The sequence below is a fragment of the Bufo bufo genome, chromosome 9 (assembly GCF_905171765.1).
Source record: "Bufo bufo chromosome 9, aBufBuf1.1, whole genome shotgun sequence".
Taxonomy (NCBI): domain Eukaryota; kingdom Metazoa; phylum Chordata; class Amphibia; order Anura; family Bufonidae; genus Bufo; species Bufo bufo.
Window position 1 is genome coordinate 140,424,434 of NC_053397.1, and position 18,321 is coordinate 140,442,754.

The 18,321-nt window shown below is 44.8% G+C and overlaps 1 protein-coding gene across 1 annotated transcript in view; it reads right to left on the bottom strand.

Moving 5' to 3' along the window:
• Window positions 1-17,033: 17,033 nt before the first annotated feature.
• The window catches only part of RBX1 (ring-box 1), a 108,990-nt gene continuing 107,702 nt past the window's right edge, over window positions 17,034-18,321 (bottom strand). The window contains exon 5 of the mRNA XM_040407657.1: window positions 17,034-17,229. Coding sequence (XP_040263591.1) covers window positions 17,217-17,229 — 13 coding nt within the window. The 3' untranslated portion in view covers window positions 17,034-17,216. The remainder of the gene's footprint in view (window positions 17,230-18,321) is intronic.

The window sequence follows — 18,321 nt, forward strand, 5'->3', positions numbered from 1 at the left end:
CAACTGCCCTTCTGGTGCTCGCCACGACACCATGTTGTACGGCAGTGCTGGTACTAGGTCCAGGAAGGGCTGCGCTGCTGGTGTATGCCTCACCACGTGATCCGGCAGCGACAGCCCCACTCTGCTGCTCTTGAAACGGATCCTGCGTAACCTGTGGTCTAGCGACACGGGGCCGGGTACGCCTGGTGCTGCCAGGGACCTCCACCTCCTCGTCCGAACTTTGGGTCAGAGAGCCACTGCTTTCCACAGGTTCATATTCTGACCCGCTAGATTCATCAGATGAGGGTTCCCACTCCTCATCCGACTGGGTCAGAATCCTGTAGGCCTCTTCAGAAGAATACCCCCTGTTTGACATTTGGACTACTAAATTTAGGGGTATTCCCTGAGACTACCCAAGAAAAAAAGCAAACCTGTCTTACAAAGGGGAGGCTAGCGAAGTACCGGAGGCTGCTGCGGTTGATAAAAAATATCAAAACTGATTTTTTTATCGCCGCAGTGCTTGTAAAGTGAATGTGCAGTGATCAAAAAACAAAATTTTTTTTGTCACTGCGGTGGGGCGGGCGTGGGTGAACGCACGTGTGGGCGACCGATCAGGCCTGATCGGGCAAACACTGCGTTTTGGGTGGAGGGCGAACTAAAGTGACACTAATACTATTATAGATCTGACCGTGATCAGTTTTGATCACTTACAGATACTATAAAAGTACAAATGCTGATTAGCGATACGCTAATCAGCGAATAAAAGTGACTGCGGTGCGGTGGGCTGGGCGCTAACTGACGCTAACTACCTAACCAAGGGGCCTAAACTATCCCTAAAACCTAACAGCCAATACTAGTGAAAAAAAAAAAGTGACAGTTTACACTGATCACTTTTTTTCCTTTCAATAGTGATTGACAGGGGCGATCAAAGGGGTGATCAAAGGGTTAATTGGGGTGCAGGGGGGTGATCTGGGGCTAAAGTGTGGTGTTGGTGCTACTCACTGTGAAGTCTGCTCCTCTGCTGGATCCAACCGACGAAAAGGACCAGCACAGGAGCAGACAAGCCATATAACAGATCATATTTACTAATATGATCTGTTATCTGGCTTCTGATTCGATTTTTTGAAAATCGCCAGCCTGCCAGCCAATGATCGTTGCTGGCAGGCTGGTGACGAAATACTTCTTTAACTTTTGCCGGCCCGCGATGCGCATGCGCGGGCCGGCAATGCACGAAATCTCGCGTCTCGCGAGAGGACGCACCGGCGCGTCCACCCAGAACAACAGGACCGCCTCAAAGACGCAATCCTGCGTACGGCGGTCCTGAGGTGGTTAATGGAGCCTTACAGGGGGGGTGATGAATGACAGGGGGGTGATCAGGGAGTCTATATGGGGTGATCAGGGGTTCATAAGGGGTTAATAAGTGACAGGGGGGGGGGGGTGTAGTGTAGTGGTGTTTGGTGCTACTTTACTGAGCTACCTGTGTCCTCTGGTGGTCGATCCAAACAAAACGGACCACCAGAGGACCAGGTAGACGCAGTTATCAAAACGTCTAATATACCTGTTAGGGGTTAAAAAAAAATCGCATCTCCAGCCTGCCAGCGAACGATCGCCGCTGGCAGGCTGGAGATCCACTCGTTTACCTTCCGATCCTGTGTGCGCGCGCGTTCACAGGAAATCTCGCGTCTCGCGAGATGAAGCGTAGATGCGTGACTCTGCGCAGGGCTGCCGCCTCAGGAACGCGATCCTGCGTTAGGCAGTTAATATCAGAGTCATATCTAGGCCTATTTAAAGGGTCAAACATTGATTTATAGTATAGCTGCCCTACATCTGGTGGCATTAGAGGCAGAGCTTGTTAAGAGCTTGTCTGCAACCCTTTCTTCCCAGAATAGCAATATGGCCTAAAAGTCTCCTGATGCTGATTAAGGCACTTTCTCCCCAAGGAGAGATAATACCCCCCAAATCATGATTTAGGCCTGTCACCCAGTTAAGCCAGTACTCTCTGCTCTTCCCTGATAAGGGGCAATCACCCAAAACAGCTGTCTGCAGATAGAAACTGATTAGGTTAATTTGACCAATCCTTCATAAACCCATGCTAAAATGGTATTATATGCTTATTTTAATTGAGATACTTGAGGATAGCATTTCTTAGAAAACTTTCAAACAGATTACCCATGGCAGATGTTAGACTTACTGGCCTATAGTTTCTGGGCTCTGTATTTTTTATTTTTTTTTACCCCTTTTTAAATATTCTCACCACTTTTGCTAAATGTCAATCCTGTGGAACAGACCCTGTCATTATAGAGTCCTTAAATATTAGAAATAAGGATATGTTGTCTATTACATTACTTAGTTCTCTTAGAGAATGCCATCTGGAGCAATTGATTTTTTTCAATTTTAATCTATTTAAGATGCTGCGGCACTTCTACATTTAATGGGGAGGCCACATTTAATAGGGAATTTACTTTGACACTGCATTTTATCAGATTTTTCATTTTCCTCAGTGAATACAATGGAGAAAAAAGTATTCAATACATTTTCTTTATCCTCATCGCTCTCTACAACTCCCTCATGAATCCTTAAAGGGCCAAAACTTTCTGGTTTAAGCTTTTTACCATTTATATAACTGAACAACACTTTAGGGTCAGTTTTACTCTTTGGCAATGAGCTTCTTCCTCCAGCTTGGCTGCTTTTAACCACCTCAGCCCCCATGGCTTAAACACCCAGAAAGACCAGGCCACTTTTTACACTTCTGACCTACACTACTTTCACTGTTTATTGCTCGGTCATGCAACTTACCACCCAAATGAATTTTACCTCCTTTTCTTCTCACTAATAGAGCTTTCATTTGGTGGTATTTCATTGCTGCTGACATTTTTACTTTTTTGGTTATTAATCAAAATTTAACGATTTTTGGGCAAAAAAATGACATTTTTCACTTTCAGTTGTAAAATTTTGCAAAAAAAAACGAGATCCATATAAATAATTTTGCTCTACATTTATTGTTCTACATGTCTTTGATAAAAAAAAAATGTTTGGGTAAAAAAAAATGGTTTGGGTAAAAGTTATAGCGTTTACAAACTATGGTACAAAAATGTGAATTTCCGCTTTTTGAAGCAGCTCTGACTTTCTGAGCACCTGTCATGTTTCCTGAGGTTCTACAATGCCCAGACAGTACAAACACCCCACAAATGACCCCATTTCGGAAAGTAGACACCCTAAGGTATTCGCTGATGGGCATAGTGAGTTCATATTACTTTTTATTTTTTGTCACAAGTTAGTGGAAAATGATGATTTTTTTTTTCTTACAAAGTCTCATATTCCACTAACTTGTGACAAAAAATAAAAACTTCTATGAACTCACTATGCCCATCAGCGAATACCTTGGGGTCTCATCTTTCTAAAATGGGGTCACTTGTGGGGTAGTTATACTGCCCTGGCATTCTAGGGGCCCAAATGTGTGGTAAGGAGTTTGAAATCAAATTCTGTAAAAAATGACCAGTGAAATCCGAAAGGTGCTCTTTGGAATGTGGGCCCCTTTGCCCACCTAGGCTGCAAAAAAGTGCCACACATGTGGTATCTCCGTATTCAGGAGAAGTTGGGGAATGTGTTTTGGGGTGTCTTTTTACATATACCCATGCTGGGTGAGAGAAATATCTTGGTCAAATGCCAACTTTGTATAAAAAAAAAAAATGGGAAAAGTTGTCTTTTGCCAAGATATTTCTCTCACCCAGCATGGGTATATGTAAAATGACACCCCAAAACACATTGCCCAACTTCTCCTGAATACAGAGATACCAGATGTGTGACACTTTTTTGCAGCCTAGGTGGGCAAAGGGGCCCACATTCCAAAGAGCACCTTTCGGATTTCACTGGTCATTTTTTTTACAGAATTTGATTTCAAACTCCTTACCACACATTTGGGCCCCTAGAATGCCAGGGCAGTCTAACTACCCCACAAGTGACCCCATTTTGGAAAGAAGACACCCCAAGGTATTCGCTGATTGGCATAGTGAGTTCATGGAAGTTTTTATTTTTTGTCACAAGTTAGTGGAATATGAGACTTTGTATGAAAAAAAAAAAAAAATCATCATTTTCCGCTAACTTGTGACAAAAAATAAAAAATTCTAGGAACTTGCCATGCCCCTCACGGAATACCTTGGGGTGTCTTCTTTCCAAAATGGGGTCACTTGTGGGGTAGTTATACTGCCCTGGCATTTTCCAGGGGCCCTAATGTGTGGTAAGTAGGTAAATGACCTGTGAAATCTGAAAGGTGCTCTTTGGAATGTGGGCCCCTTTGCCCACCTAGGCTGCAAAAAAGTGTCACACATGTGGTATCACCGTATTCAGGAGAAGTTGGAGAATGTGTTTTGGGGTGTCATTTTACATATACCCATGCTGGGTGAGAGAAATATCTTGGCAAAAGACAACTTTTCCCATTTTTTTATACAAAGTTGGCATTTGACCAAAATATTTATCTCACCCAGCATGGGTATATGTAAAATGACACCCTAAAACACATTCCCCAACTTCTCCTGAATACGGAGATACCACATGTGAGACACTTTTTTGCAGCCTAGGTGGGCAAAGGTGCCCAAATTCCTTTTAGGAGGGCATTTTTAGACATTTGGATACCAGACTTCTTCTCACGCTTTGGGGCCCCTAAAATGCCAGGGCAGTATAAATACCCCACATGTGACCCCATTTTGGAAAGAAGACACCCCAAGGTATTCAATGAGGGGCATGGCGAGTTCATAGAAAAAAAAATTTTTGGGCACAAGTTAGCGGAAATTGATTGTTTTGATTTTTTTTCTCACAAAGTCTCCCTTTCCGCTAACTTTGGACAAAAATTTCAATCTTTCATGGACTCAATATGCCCCTCAGCGAATACCTTGGGGTGTCTTCTTTCCAAAATGGTGTTATTTGTGGGGTGTTTGTACTGCCCTGGCATTTGAGGGTCTCCGCAATCATTACATGTATGGCCAGCATTAGGAGTTTCTGCTATTCTCCTTATATTGAGCATACGGGTAATGAGATTTTTTTTTTCGTTCAGCCTCTGGGCTGAAAGAAAAAAAATGAACGGCACAGATTTCTTCATTCGCATCAATGTGGATGAAAAAATCTCTGCCAAAAAAAGAAAAAAGGAGGGGAAAGGCGTCTGCCAGGACATAGGAGCTCCGCCCAACATCCATACTCACTTAGCTCGTATGCCCTGGCAAACCAGATTTCTCCATTCACATCAATCGATGTGGATGAATAAATCATTGCCGGGATTTTTTTTTTTATATATATATATATATATATACAAAGTGTTTGCCAAAGTATATGAACACCGCCACCTCCTCAGCTCATATGCCTCGGCAAACGTATCTTTTACTGCAGAGGAGAAATCTCGTCTTGCAGCGCCGCATACACCGACTTGCGTGTAATCTGACAGCAGCGCAATGCTTCTGTCCGAATGCACATCAGTGCTGCAGCTAGTCGATCGGTTGGTCCACCTGGAAGGTAAAAAAAACAAAACAAAAAAGAAAAAACCAGGCAGCAACGCAATAAATTTATTAACTTTTGAACAGAACATATAAACTTTTTTTTAACTTTTTTAACTGAACGTTAACTTTTTTACTTACCGGTATTTTTTTTTTGTTTAGTTTTTTTTACCTTTATAGAACAAACCTCTCCTCCCCCATGGGACAATGTGCAAAGCGCAAATCGCCCAAAGATGTGGCGAAGTACGTTATGCACTATCCCAGGTGAAAGGAGAGGTTTGCAGCAGCTGTGAGAGAAAGGGCCCTAATAGCCCTGTGTGCCTGTCCTGTGAGATGCAATCCCTATGCTAAGTGTACCTGTGTGTGGTACTTCCGGAAACACTCACCAAAGCATAGGGCAGGGTGGTCAGGACAGTCAGGACAGAAATAGCGGGTGTCACGCCTTATTCCACTCCTGCTACAGACACGACATCTTTTTCGGGGTGACGGTTGGGTTGAGGTACCAGGAACGACACTGGGGAAATATCGCTCGTGTAGACGGCTAACTACACTGGTGGATGGGGCCACGGAGCCTCCTGGATACAGGAGGTTCTCAATGATCTCTTCCTGGAATTTGAGGAAGGATCCTGTTCTCCCAGCCTTACTGTAGAGAACAAAACTATTATACAGCGCCAATTGAATTAAATATACAGACACCTTCTTATACCAGCGTCTGGTTCTGCGGGAAACTAAATACGGAGACAACATCTGGTCATTGAAGTCCACCCCTCCCATGAGCGCATTATAGTCGTGGACACAGAGGGGCTTTTCAATGACACGGGTTGCTCGCTCAATTTGTATTGTCGCGTCTGCGTGAATGGAGGAGAGCATGTAAACGTCACGCTTGTCTCTCCATTTCACCGCGAGCAGTTCTTCGTTACACAAGGCAGCCCTCTCCCCCCTTGCAAGACGGGTGGTAACGAGCCGTTGGGGGAAGCCCACGCGACTAGTTCGCGCGGTGCCACAGGCGCAAATCCGTTCTAGAAACAAATGCCTAAAGAGGGCCACACTTGTGTAGAAATTGTCCACATAAAGATGGTACCCCTTGCCGAATAAGGGTGACACCAAGTCCCAGACTGTCTTCCCACTGCTCCCCAGGTAGTCAGGGCAACCGACCGGCTCCAGGGTCTGATCTTTTCCCTCATAGATCCGAAATTTGTGGGTATAGCCTGTGGCCCTTTCACAGAGCTTATACAATTTGACCCCATACCGGGCACGCTTGCTTGGGATGTATTGTTTGAAGCCAAGGCGCCCGGTAAAATGTATTAGGGACTCGTCTACGCAGATGTTTTGCTCGGGGGTATACAAATCTGCAAATTTCTGGTTGAAGTAGTCTATGAGGGGCCGAATTTTGTGGAGCCAGTCAAAAGCTGGGTGGCCTCTGGGACGGGAGGTGGTGTTGTCGCTAAAATGCAGGAAACTGAGGATGGCCTCAAATCGTGCCCTGGACATAGCAGCAGAGAACATGGGCATGTGATGAATCGGGTTCGTGGACCAATATGACCGCAATTCATGCTTTTTAGTTAGACCCATGTTGAGGAGAAGGCCCAAAAAAAATTTAATTTCGGAAACTTGGACTGGTTTCCACCGGAAAGGCTGGGCATAATAGCTTCCCGGGTTGGCGGATATAAATTGTGTGGCATACCGGTTTGTCTCTGCCACGACTAAGTCCAAGAGCTCCGCAGTCAAGAACAGCTCAAAAAATCCCAGGGCCGAACCGATTTGAGCCGTCTCAACCCGAACTCCAGACTGGGCGGTGAAAGGGGGAACTAATGGTGCGGCTGAAGTTGGTGACTGCCAATCAGGGTTTGCCAGCACCTCAGGGACTCTAGGGGCTCTACGGGCCTGTCTGTGCGGTGGCTGCGACGGGGTAACTATTGCACGTGCCACCGTACCAGCTTCAACTGCCCTTCTGGTGCTCGCCACGTCACCATGTTGTACGGCAGTGCTGGTACTAGGTCCAGGGAGGGCTGCGCTGCTGGTGTATGCCTCACCACGTGATCCGGCAGCGACAGCCCCACTCTGCTGCTCTTGAAGCGGATCCTGCATAACCTGTGGTCTAGCGACACGGGGCCTGGTGCTATCAGGGACCTCCACCTCCTCGTCCGAACTTTGGGTCAGAGAGCCACTACTTTCTACAGGTTCATATTCTGACCCGCTAGATTTGTCAGATGAGGGTTCCCACTCCTCATCCGACTGGGTCAGAATCCTGTAGGCCTCTTCAGAAGAATACCCCCTGTTTGACATTTTGGACTACTAAATTTAGGGGTATTCCCTGAGACTACCCAAGAAAAAAAGCAAGCCTGTCTTACAAAGGGGAGGCTAGCGAAGTACCGGAGGCCGCTGCGGTTGATAAAAAATATCAAAACTGATTTTTTTATCGCCGCAGTGCGTGTAAAATGAATGTGCAGTGATCAAAAAAATATTTTTTTTGTCACTGCGGTGGGGCGGGCGTGGGTGAACGCACGTGTGGGCGACCGATCAGGCCTGATCGGGCAAACACTGCGTTTTGGGTGGAGGGCGAGCTAAGGTGACACTAATACAATTATAGATCTGACCGTGATCAGTTTTGATCACTTACAGATACTATAAAAGTACAAATGCTGATTAGCGATACGCTAAACATCGAATAAGTGACTGCGGTGCGGTGGGCTGGGCGCTAACTTAAGCTAAACTACCTAACCAAGGGGCCTAAACTATCCCTAAAACCTAACAGTCAATACCAGTGAAAAAAATAAAGTGACAGTTTACACTGATCACTTTTTTTCCTTTCACTAGTGATTGACAGGGGCGATCAAAGGGGTGATCAAAGGGTTAATTGGGGTGCAGGGGGGTGATCTGGGGCTAGTGAAGTGTTTGGTGCTACTCACAGTTCAGTCTGCTCCTCTGCTGGATCCAACCGACAAAGGACCAGCAGAGGAGCAGAGAAGCCATATAACAGATCATATTTACTAATATGATCTGTTATATGGCTTGGGATTGGACTTTTTGAAAATCGCCAGCCTGCCAGCCAATGATCGTTGCTGGCAGGCTGGTGACGAACTTGTTCTTTAGGATGACGCGTATATGCGTGACTGTGCGCAGCGCTGCCACCTCCGGAACGCGAATCTGCGTTAGGCGGTCCGGAGGTGGTTAAATATTTAATTTTTCTCCTTGTAGTTTTTTTGGCACTTCTTTGCTGCATTCCTGTTTTAGTAATTTAAAGGGTTTATCCAGAAAGAGATATTTATGACTACCCTCAGGATAGGTCATCAATATCCGATCTGTGGGGGTGCAGCATCCGGGACTTCCACCGATGAGCTGTTAAGGCTTTGAGCGCCACAGCCTCTTACTAGGCCAGTGTCATCACTGTACATCGGTCACATTACTTAATTGCAAGTCAATAGGGCTGAACTGCAATACCAAGCACTGCTACTATATGATGTACTGCGCTGTCCTCGGAAAGCTGCCAGGAGTCTGCATCATTCGCCAGAGCTCCTGTGAGTGCGGTGGCTCCCTGAAACAGTTGATTGGTGGGGGTGCTGGGACTTGGACCCCCATTGATGTGATAATGATGACCTATCCCATTTTGTGGCTGTATTTCTTTTTTTTTTTATAATTGTATATTTATTATTAAGTAAACAAAGATGAAAATACACTTTTACAGTAGAATAATGCATAGAAGTACAAAGTAAGGGTGATACACTAAATACATCACTTACATATTAAATGGGCATATGTAACACTTAATAATAGTCAGTGATGAAGGATGGAAGACCAATCAAAAATAAAGCAATAACATGGACTAACGGAGACCGTGTCTATCTGAAATCGGTCTGAGCAAGGACTACTATGCAATGTATCTTTAAAAAAAAACACAGCCAATAATGCCTAACCCAACAAATAACCAACAGACAAGACAAAAGACATTGACAAAGACATAATGGGGTGGGAACATTCCTTTCGCATGAGATCATCAAGGTGGTCTAGTGACCCAGTAATTATCCCATATGGCGTTGGAGTGCCATTTTGTCCTGAAACATAGCAGTGGAGTACTCCATTGTTCGGACCATCACCCTAGCATATAATCAGAGACCCGTTCGGGGCTTTTCCAAGCTTGGGAGACTAAACAATGAGCTGCTTTTAGTATCAGTAGCAATAGCTTGAGTGCATGTTTTTTTTAACTTGTATAGGGACCACATTGAGCAGGAAGGACATAGGATCCGGTCGGATTTCAAATCCAAAGACATCACTCAGGAGGGCGCCCACTCCGATCCAGTAGGGGCATATCTTGGGACAGTCACAAAAAAAGCAACGTACCCCTATGTAAGCCACATCTCCAACAATCACCCAGGACTACTGGATTCATTCTATGGAGGAGGTCAGGAATGTGATACCAGTACATTAAGATTTTATATTGGTTCTCTTTATGAAGTACCGACAGAGATGATTTCGCTGCCCTCCTCCATATAAAGGTGCCAGAGTGAGTCTGGCAAGGCCCTCCCCAGATATTCCTCCCACCGCACCATATAGGAATGCCTTTGGACCCAATCAGGGAAGGGAGTCAGCAATATGGAGTAAATCTCAGAAATCAGACCTTTCGCATGTATCCCTTCCCTGCAAAGGCGTTCAAAGGGAGTGACCCCTGAAAAAATGGACTGGGTGAAGTGCCTAATCTGGATATAAAAGAAGTTGGAGGAGGGGGGAGATCATATTTGGCCTGCAGGGTAGGAAACGGCAGAAGGACCCTAGTGAAGGGTTCCACAATATCAGCAAACCAAAAATACCCCCCGCTGAAACCATGGTCTCGTTGTGGACGTGATAAGACTAGCAGGGAGCGTGGGGTGATATAAGGAGGAGGTCATGGCGGAGTGAATGGACTCCAGAGGGAATCTGCTACTGCACTGCTGCCAGATGCGTCTGGTACAAGTCATGGGCCCTAGGAGATCCTTGGCTGGCAGAGTCCCATCCGGTCCGGACCATAGCATGGAATTAGGATGTACGGGAGCCAGCCAGAGTCTTTCTACCTGCATCCAGACAGAATATGGGTGCAAGGAAGCCCAGGCTGTGACAGAACGCAGCTGAGCTGCCCAGTAATATTTGGACAGATCCGGGACCCCTAGACCGCCCTGGTGCCTACTAGATAGGAGGACTGACCGCGGGATTCTGTGCCGCCTTCCCGCCCATATGAATCTAAGGAGGTGAGATTGAGTGGATCTCAAATCCTTAAGGGGGGCTTTAATCGGTAAGGTCTCAAAAAGGTACAGAAGCTTGGGCAAGATCGTCATTTTAGTCGCAGCAATACGCCCCATGAGAGAGAGTGGGAGAGGATGCCACCTCTCTAGAAGACCCCTAATCTCAGCATATATACGTGGGAAATTAGCTTTGTAAAGCTCTCCATATCGGGGAGTGAGGTCAACACCCAAATATCGCAGGGAGTCCATCTTCCAATGGAAAGTTAACCCTGAGAGAGGCCAGGGCCGTCTGAGAAACATTAAGAGGGAGGGCCTCAGTTTTATGGGCGTTGACCTTATACCCCAAGAGACAACCAAACTCCCGTACGATGGAGTGGAGGTTAGGTAGGGAAATGTGAAGCTTAGCAAGGGTAAGGAGGATATCGTCAGCATATAGCGATAGCCAAACTCCCTGTCCTTGACCATAACACCTCTGATGTCAGGGCAGGTCCTGATCTTGGCCGCCAGGGGTTCAATACACATGGCAAAGATTAGGGGAGATAGGGGGCAACCCCTGAGCATGAGGAAATCTGATCATCGCTGTGGGGGAGGAGTATAGACTATGAATGGCTCTAACAAAGGGACCAGAAAGGCTGTAAGCCTGTAGGGTAGCAAAGAGGAAAGGCCAACCTAAACGGTCGAATGCCTTTTCTGCATCTAAACTAAGAAGTAATGCCTCCTCACCCGAGTGAGATAAGACATCTATCAAGTCAATGTTTCTTTGTGTGTTGTCGGCCCGCAACAAATCCCACTTGGTCTTTATGAATCAGGGAGGGGAGGAAGACGTTTAGTCGGGTAGCTAGGGTTTTGGTGAAAATCTTAAAGGTCTGAGTTAAGTAGGTCAATGGGCCTATAAGTTAGGGCAATCGTGCGGATCTTTCCCCAGTTTCGGAATCATCGTGAGATAAGAGTGAGACATTGGGGGAGGTACCGCTTTGCCAGCTAGAAAATGATTGAATAGGGTTAATAAGTGGGGGATTAGTTCAGTCTTAATGGTCTTATAATATTTGTACGAAAAGCCATCAGGTCAGGAAGATGTTCTTCGGCGTCATCAGACTATTAAAGGCGGCAAGGTCAGAAGTCGATAGGGTAGGAAGGTGACAGGATGCCAAATAAGACTGGAGTGTACTATCTCTCAGTCTCTCATCTGTGGGAAGATCGGAGGGTAAGTTATACAGGGAAGAGTAATAGGCAGAGAACCTCTCCGCTATCACCTGGGGGGTCATAGTGGATTGTACCGTCAGCCCCCCTAATAGCACTCGGGCCCGTTTGGGAACTATGATTCCTGAGTTGTCTGGCCAGCAAAGTGTGGGGCTTGTTCCCCCAAGCATAATAACGCTGTCGTGTGTAAAGTAATAACTTGCTGACACGACCTAAAGCTAGACTCTTCTAGTCTTCTAGTGATTGTAGGCGGGACGTAAGGGTCTTGACTAAGGCAGTCGAGTCCTTCTTTAATTTTGAGCTTATTGCAATACAGTGACCCCTCATGACTGCTTTATGTGCTTCCCACAAAGGACGGACATCCCCTACTGATCCCTCATTTAGGTCAAAGTACGTTTTCAGATGTTCGCGTAGTTCCTCCCTAGTGGTAGGTTGTTTCAGGAGGGAGTCATTAAGTCTCCAGTGGCAATGGCGAATATGGCCCGACTCACTACTAATGTCAACTAGTACCAGGGCATGATCTGACTGTGGCTGTATTTCTATTTTTGGAGGACTTTGTTCCTGTTCGTGAGGATGATGAACTCTCTAAGTGGGTCAAATTTAGCTTTTCAGAACTTTAGCTCTTTTGTGCCTCCCTGAAGAAACAATAATTGGAAGTTTATTATATTATGGTCATTTCCCAGGTGTCCCCCCCAACCTGCACATCTGTGGTTCTGTCAGGTCTATTGGTTAATAAGTCCAGTGTGGCCATCCCTTTAGTCGGATGCTGTACCAATTGGGAAAGGTCATTATCTTTAGTTTTAGCCAAGAACCTGTTTCATTTATGAAATCCACTTGTTTCAGTTTCCAAGTCTATATTGGGTAGTTGAAGTCCCCTATAACAACCTCATTATGATTTACCACCTCATCTGGTTCCCTTAAAAGTAGGTGTTTGTTATAAGCCACCTAATATTATATAAATCGGGAAATAATTATTTTCCCCTAAATTGAGTTAAAATGGCTTCTACCTCACAGTTTTTTTTTTTTTTTTTTTTTGCCTTCCTCTAGATTAGGGGTGCACAACCTGCGGCCCGGGGGCCACATGCGGCCCCCAACCATCTGGTAACAGACATGTATGCCTATGTCTTGTGGCTGCTCACATGTATTTTTCATGTATTTCTCCCATTAGATGGGAGTCCTGGAAGTGTAACTAGACATTAATGGTATATAATGTATGTTCAATATGCCATAAGTACAATATTTCAGTTGTTAATGCACCTTTAAATTTTAATTTCGGCCCTCGTCATTGGTTCAGTCTGGCAATGTGGCCCCCAACCAGGAAACGTTGTGCACCCCTGCTCTAGATCAACTTGCAGGATAACAGGCTGAACTGGATGGATAGAGGTCTTTTTTTCAGCCTTCAACTATATTACCAGTATTTTAGAGTTTGGTTTCCACAGTGACTGCACCTGTTCATTTCCCTTACATATCTTCCCAGACCGTGGGCTTTAAAGAGGACTTTACATAAAGGCAAACCCCTTCTCTCCAGTTTTTACACTTCTTTCTAAACAGACTGCAACCCTGTAAGTTAACCGCCCGGGCATAGCCATCATCCAGCTATGTCTCAGTTGTTACCACTATGTCATAGTCCTCCTTAGATATTACTAATTCCAGTTCACCAATTTTATTAGTCAGGCCTCTGGCATTAGAGTACATACAACCAAGAGGTATTGGAATATTTTTACCTCATGCCTTTCCTTATGAACTATGCCACTTTCTCCCTCCAGTTCCAGTGCCTCACCCCAGGTCACAGTCTACACGATCTTTCCCTTTTATAAAAAGGTATTCACTCTCCTAGTCCCTACAACTTCCTAGCCATTTTCTTACCCAAAACAGCTGCACCTACCCCATTAAAGTGAATCCCATCCCTACAATACAGCCTGCAGCAGACAGAGAAGTCGGCCTAGTTCTTCAGGAACCCAAACCCCTCCTTCCTACACCAGTATTTGAACCATTTGTTTACCTCCCTAATCACCCACTGCGCTATATATATATATATATATATATATATATATATATATACACACACACACACACACACACACACATACATATATACACACACACACACACACACATATATACACACACACACACACATATACTATCTGAGGTCATTGTCCTGAGCTTAGAACCTCAGTCCCTGAAATAATTTTTAACGACCTTCCACCTACCTCTAACTTTGTCACTGGTGCCAATGTGCACCATGGCCACTGTGTCTTCACCAGCCCCTCCCAGTAATCTCTCAATCCAATCTTTCATATGTTAAACTCGACCACCAGGAAGGCAACACTGTTCCACGATTATGGTCTTTGTGACAGATTCCCCTAGTAATAGAATCACCCACTTCCAGCAACTGTGTGGCCTTCCCCTGCACTCCTGGTCCCCTCCTTGCTGGAGCCGACATTTTTCTGACTTGTAGAGAAAGTCTTGCTGCAGCAGTGTCATCCTTGAACTGACATCCCCCTCATCGGCAAACTTGTTGGGGTGTGACAGATCACAGTTAGCCTCGGTGGCACTCTTCCATATGCGCCACCTTCTGTCTGTTACAAGGCTAGTAGCTCCCTTTTTCTGCTCCGCCATACTACCACCCTCCCCCGCATCTACCCCATTGAGTGCAAAAGGGCAGCAAACTCATTTCCATATTGTCAAGGTATCTTAGTGTTGCAATTTTTTCATTTAGATAGAGGATCTGGGCTTCAAATGGCACCTGTAAACAATAAACCAAGGTTGCTAAATTCAAGGATTCTGTCACTCTTCATTTGTGAGAAGTTGCACATTGTGCGTTGGCTCCTGCTCGTCAATCATCCAACACGACTGATCTTATTTTTTTAAGTTTCATGTGGCTAAAAACTATGATTTTGGGTGCGGACACAGACTACCTACATGCCGGACGCTTGAGCTCGTGCTCCCACTCCAAAAACCTGTGTTCCTTTGCCAACGTGCTTCCATATCGCTATTATGGTAAAAATCGCCAGAGAACAGTCCACCGACCTTATGGAGACTCCCAAAAAGAAAAGCGGTCAACCAGAGATAAAATTCCTGAAGAGCAAGCCGATGTCTCCCCACACCGGAAGGCCTAAGATCTCCGGCACCAGCTCCAGATCCCTGCACGGCCACCGCTGCATCTCCCTGTTGTGTGGATTAAAACATCCGGCATCCGGGTGTGTGGCTTGCAACCAATAGCAGGCCACGACTGAATAGCCTCTGTAGCAGTTAGGGAGGCTAGTCGCACCCCCGTATGTTTTGATCCGCATGACGGGAGGTGCAGCAGTGGCCGCGCAGGGACAAGGATCCAAAGCCACTAAGGTGCTCTAGGTGTGTACAGTCGTGGCCAAAAGTTTTGAGAATGAAACAAATATTAGTTTTCACAAAGTTTGCTGCTAAACTGCTTTTAGATCTTTGTTTCAGTTGTTTCTGTGATGTAGTGAAATATAATTACACGCACTTCATACGTTTCAAAGGCTTTTATCGACAATTACATGACATTTATGCAAAGAGTCAGTATTTGCAGTGTTGGCCCTTCTTTTTCAGGACCTCTGCAATTCGACTGGGCATGCGCTCAATCAACTTCTGGGCCAATTCCTGACTGATAGCAACCCATTCTTTCATAATCACTTCTTGGAGTTTGTCAGAATTAGTAGGTTTTTGTTTGTCCACCCGCCTCTTGAGGATTGACCACAAGTTCTCAATGGGATTAAGATCTGGGGAGTTTCCAGGCCATGGACCCAAAATGTCAACGTTTTGGTCCCCGAGCTACTTAGTTATCACTTTTGCCTTATGGCACGGTGCTCCATTGTGCTGGAAAATGCATTGTTCTTCACCAAACTGTTGTTAGATTGTTGGAGGGTGTTTTGGTACCATTCTTTATTCATGGCTGTGTTTTTGGGCAAAATTGTGAGTGAGCCCACTCCCTTGGATGAGAAGCAACCCCACACATGAATGGTCTCAGGATGCTTTACTGTTGGCATGACACAGGCCTGATGGTAGCGCTCACCTTTTCTTCTCCAGACAAGTCTTTTTCCAGATGCCCCAAACAATCGGAAAGAGGCTTCATCGGAGAATATGACTTTGCCCCAGTCCTCAGCAGTCCATTCACCATACTTTCTGCAGAAGATCAATCTGTCCCTGATGTTTTTTTTGGAGAGAAGTGGCTTCTTTGCTGCCCTTCTTGTCACCAGGCCATCTTCCAAAAGTCTTCGCCTCACTGTGCGTGCAGATGCGCTCACACCTGCCTGCTGCCATTCCTGAGCAAGCTCTGCACTGGTGGCAATCCGATCCCGCAGCTGAATCCTCTTTATGAGATGATCCTGGCGCTTGCTGGACTTAATTGGATGCCCTGAAGCCTTCTTAACAAGAATTGAACCTCTTTCCTTGAAGTTCTTGATGATCCTATAAATTGTTGATTGAGGTGCAATCTTAGTAGCCACAATATCCTTGCCTGTGAAGCCATTTTTATGCAATGCAATGATGGCTGCACGCGATTCTTTGCAGGTCACCATGGTTAACAATGGAAGAACAATGATTTCAAGCATCACCCTCCTTTTAACATGTCAAGTCTGCCATTTTAACCCAATCAGCTTGACATAATGATCTCCAGCCTTGTGCTCGTCAACATTCTCACCTAAATTAACAAGACGATTACTGAAATGATCTCAGCAGTTCCTTTAATGACAGCAATGAAATGCAGTGGAAAGTTTTTTTTTGGGATTAAGTGAATTTTCATGGCAAAGAAGGACTATGCAATTCATCTGATCACTCTTCATAACATTCTGGAGTATATGCAAATTGATATTATAAAAACTGAAGCAGAAACTTTTCCAATTTCCAATATTTATGTAATTCTCAAAACTTTTGGCCACGACTGTAGGTGTGTGTGTAAGTTTGTTTCTGCTACATGTTATAGATTGGGACCCTAACTGAAGAACCCAGATATCGGCTTTGACTGCTACAAAAAATGCTATATATACACACACACACACTTTGATATTTAGAAATTATGATCCAAGAAAATATACATATAAAAAAAGTTAACCGATATGATATTACCACATGTTACAACTTTGTTAGTCAAAAGGTTACATGTACAACATCCACGCAAAAAAACAATACATACCAATAAACCGGATACCATGTTTATTTGGAATATAAAGGAAGATATACTTGACATACGAGGGGAAAAAAAATATTAAAAAAATGTAAGTATATGAATAAACTAGGTTTAATTTTTACAGGTTCTTCTCTTTTCATGAACTGCTGGGTTGCAAACATAAATTAGGTCTTGAGAAAAAAGGCCGTCGACTCAATGACCATATCTAGAAAAAACAAACAAAATTTTAATAGTGATAGAATGTGTCTTTGCAACTAATTTACAAATAATGAATACAAGTCATTAAATTCCTCCCTGCTCCTAGAGCAACTGTTGGTTGGCCTTTACCTATTAATTCCACCAAAATAAAATTGTCTTTTTTGTAGCATGTCGAAAATTCTGTGTTAAAGGGGTTGTCTGGTTACAGATGTTGAGGACCTATCCTCAAGATAGGTTATTAATATCAGATCAATGTGGGCCCAACTCCCAGCGCTCCTTTGAGCACTGCATTCTCTTCACTGTTTGCTGCTGTAATGTTGACAGCGAGTATGTAGTGAGCAGTGTAATTACAGCTCCTCCATCCCATTCACTTGAATGAGACAGCAGTTGTAGTTACATGTAATCATCAATATCGTAATCTGATAAGCAAACTTGTGTTTTACAAGTGCAAGCTTCATTACAATTCAGTTATGGATTCTGTTATAAAAGAAGTCCATGGGCCACATAACTGATCCCTCAGGTTCCCTTTATGCAGGAGTCTTCTCCTGCATAACAGAAACCAGAGGGATCCGTTATGTGGCCCATATACTTCGATTAAGATGGAATGCAAACCGGAATGCCTCTTAAAAGGCATTCTGTCATAGACTTCTATTATGGCCCGTAGTAACAGAATCCATAATGAAATTGTAATAAAACTTCAAACTTGTAAAAAACAAAAGTTCGCTCATCCCTACTGATGACTCCTTTAAAGAGAATCTGTCACCCCGATTTTGGACTAAATAAACCTGTGATGCCCAACCTGCAGCCCTCTAGCTGTACAACACCCACCATGCCATGTTGTAGGCGGATAGCTGTAGGCTGTCCCAGCATGCTGGGAGTTATAGTTTTGCAACAGCTGGAGGGCCGCAGGTTAGGCATCCCTGATCTATAGTAAAACATGCATAGTACTACAGATAATGAGTCCAGATCATAAAATTTTGTTTTACTACTGCCTCCTATTCCCCTGCAGTCAGCTCAAAGGTGCATAGAAATACATTGTGGCCGCGGCCACGGTCAGTAAGGTGACAGGAGGGGGCTAGACAGTGGCTGGGGTGTGCCT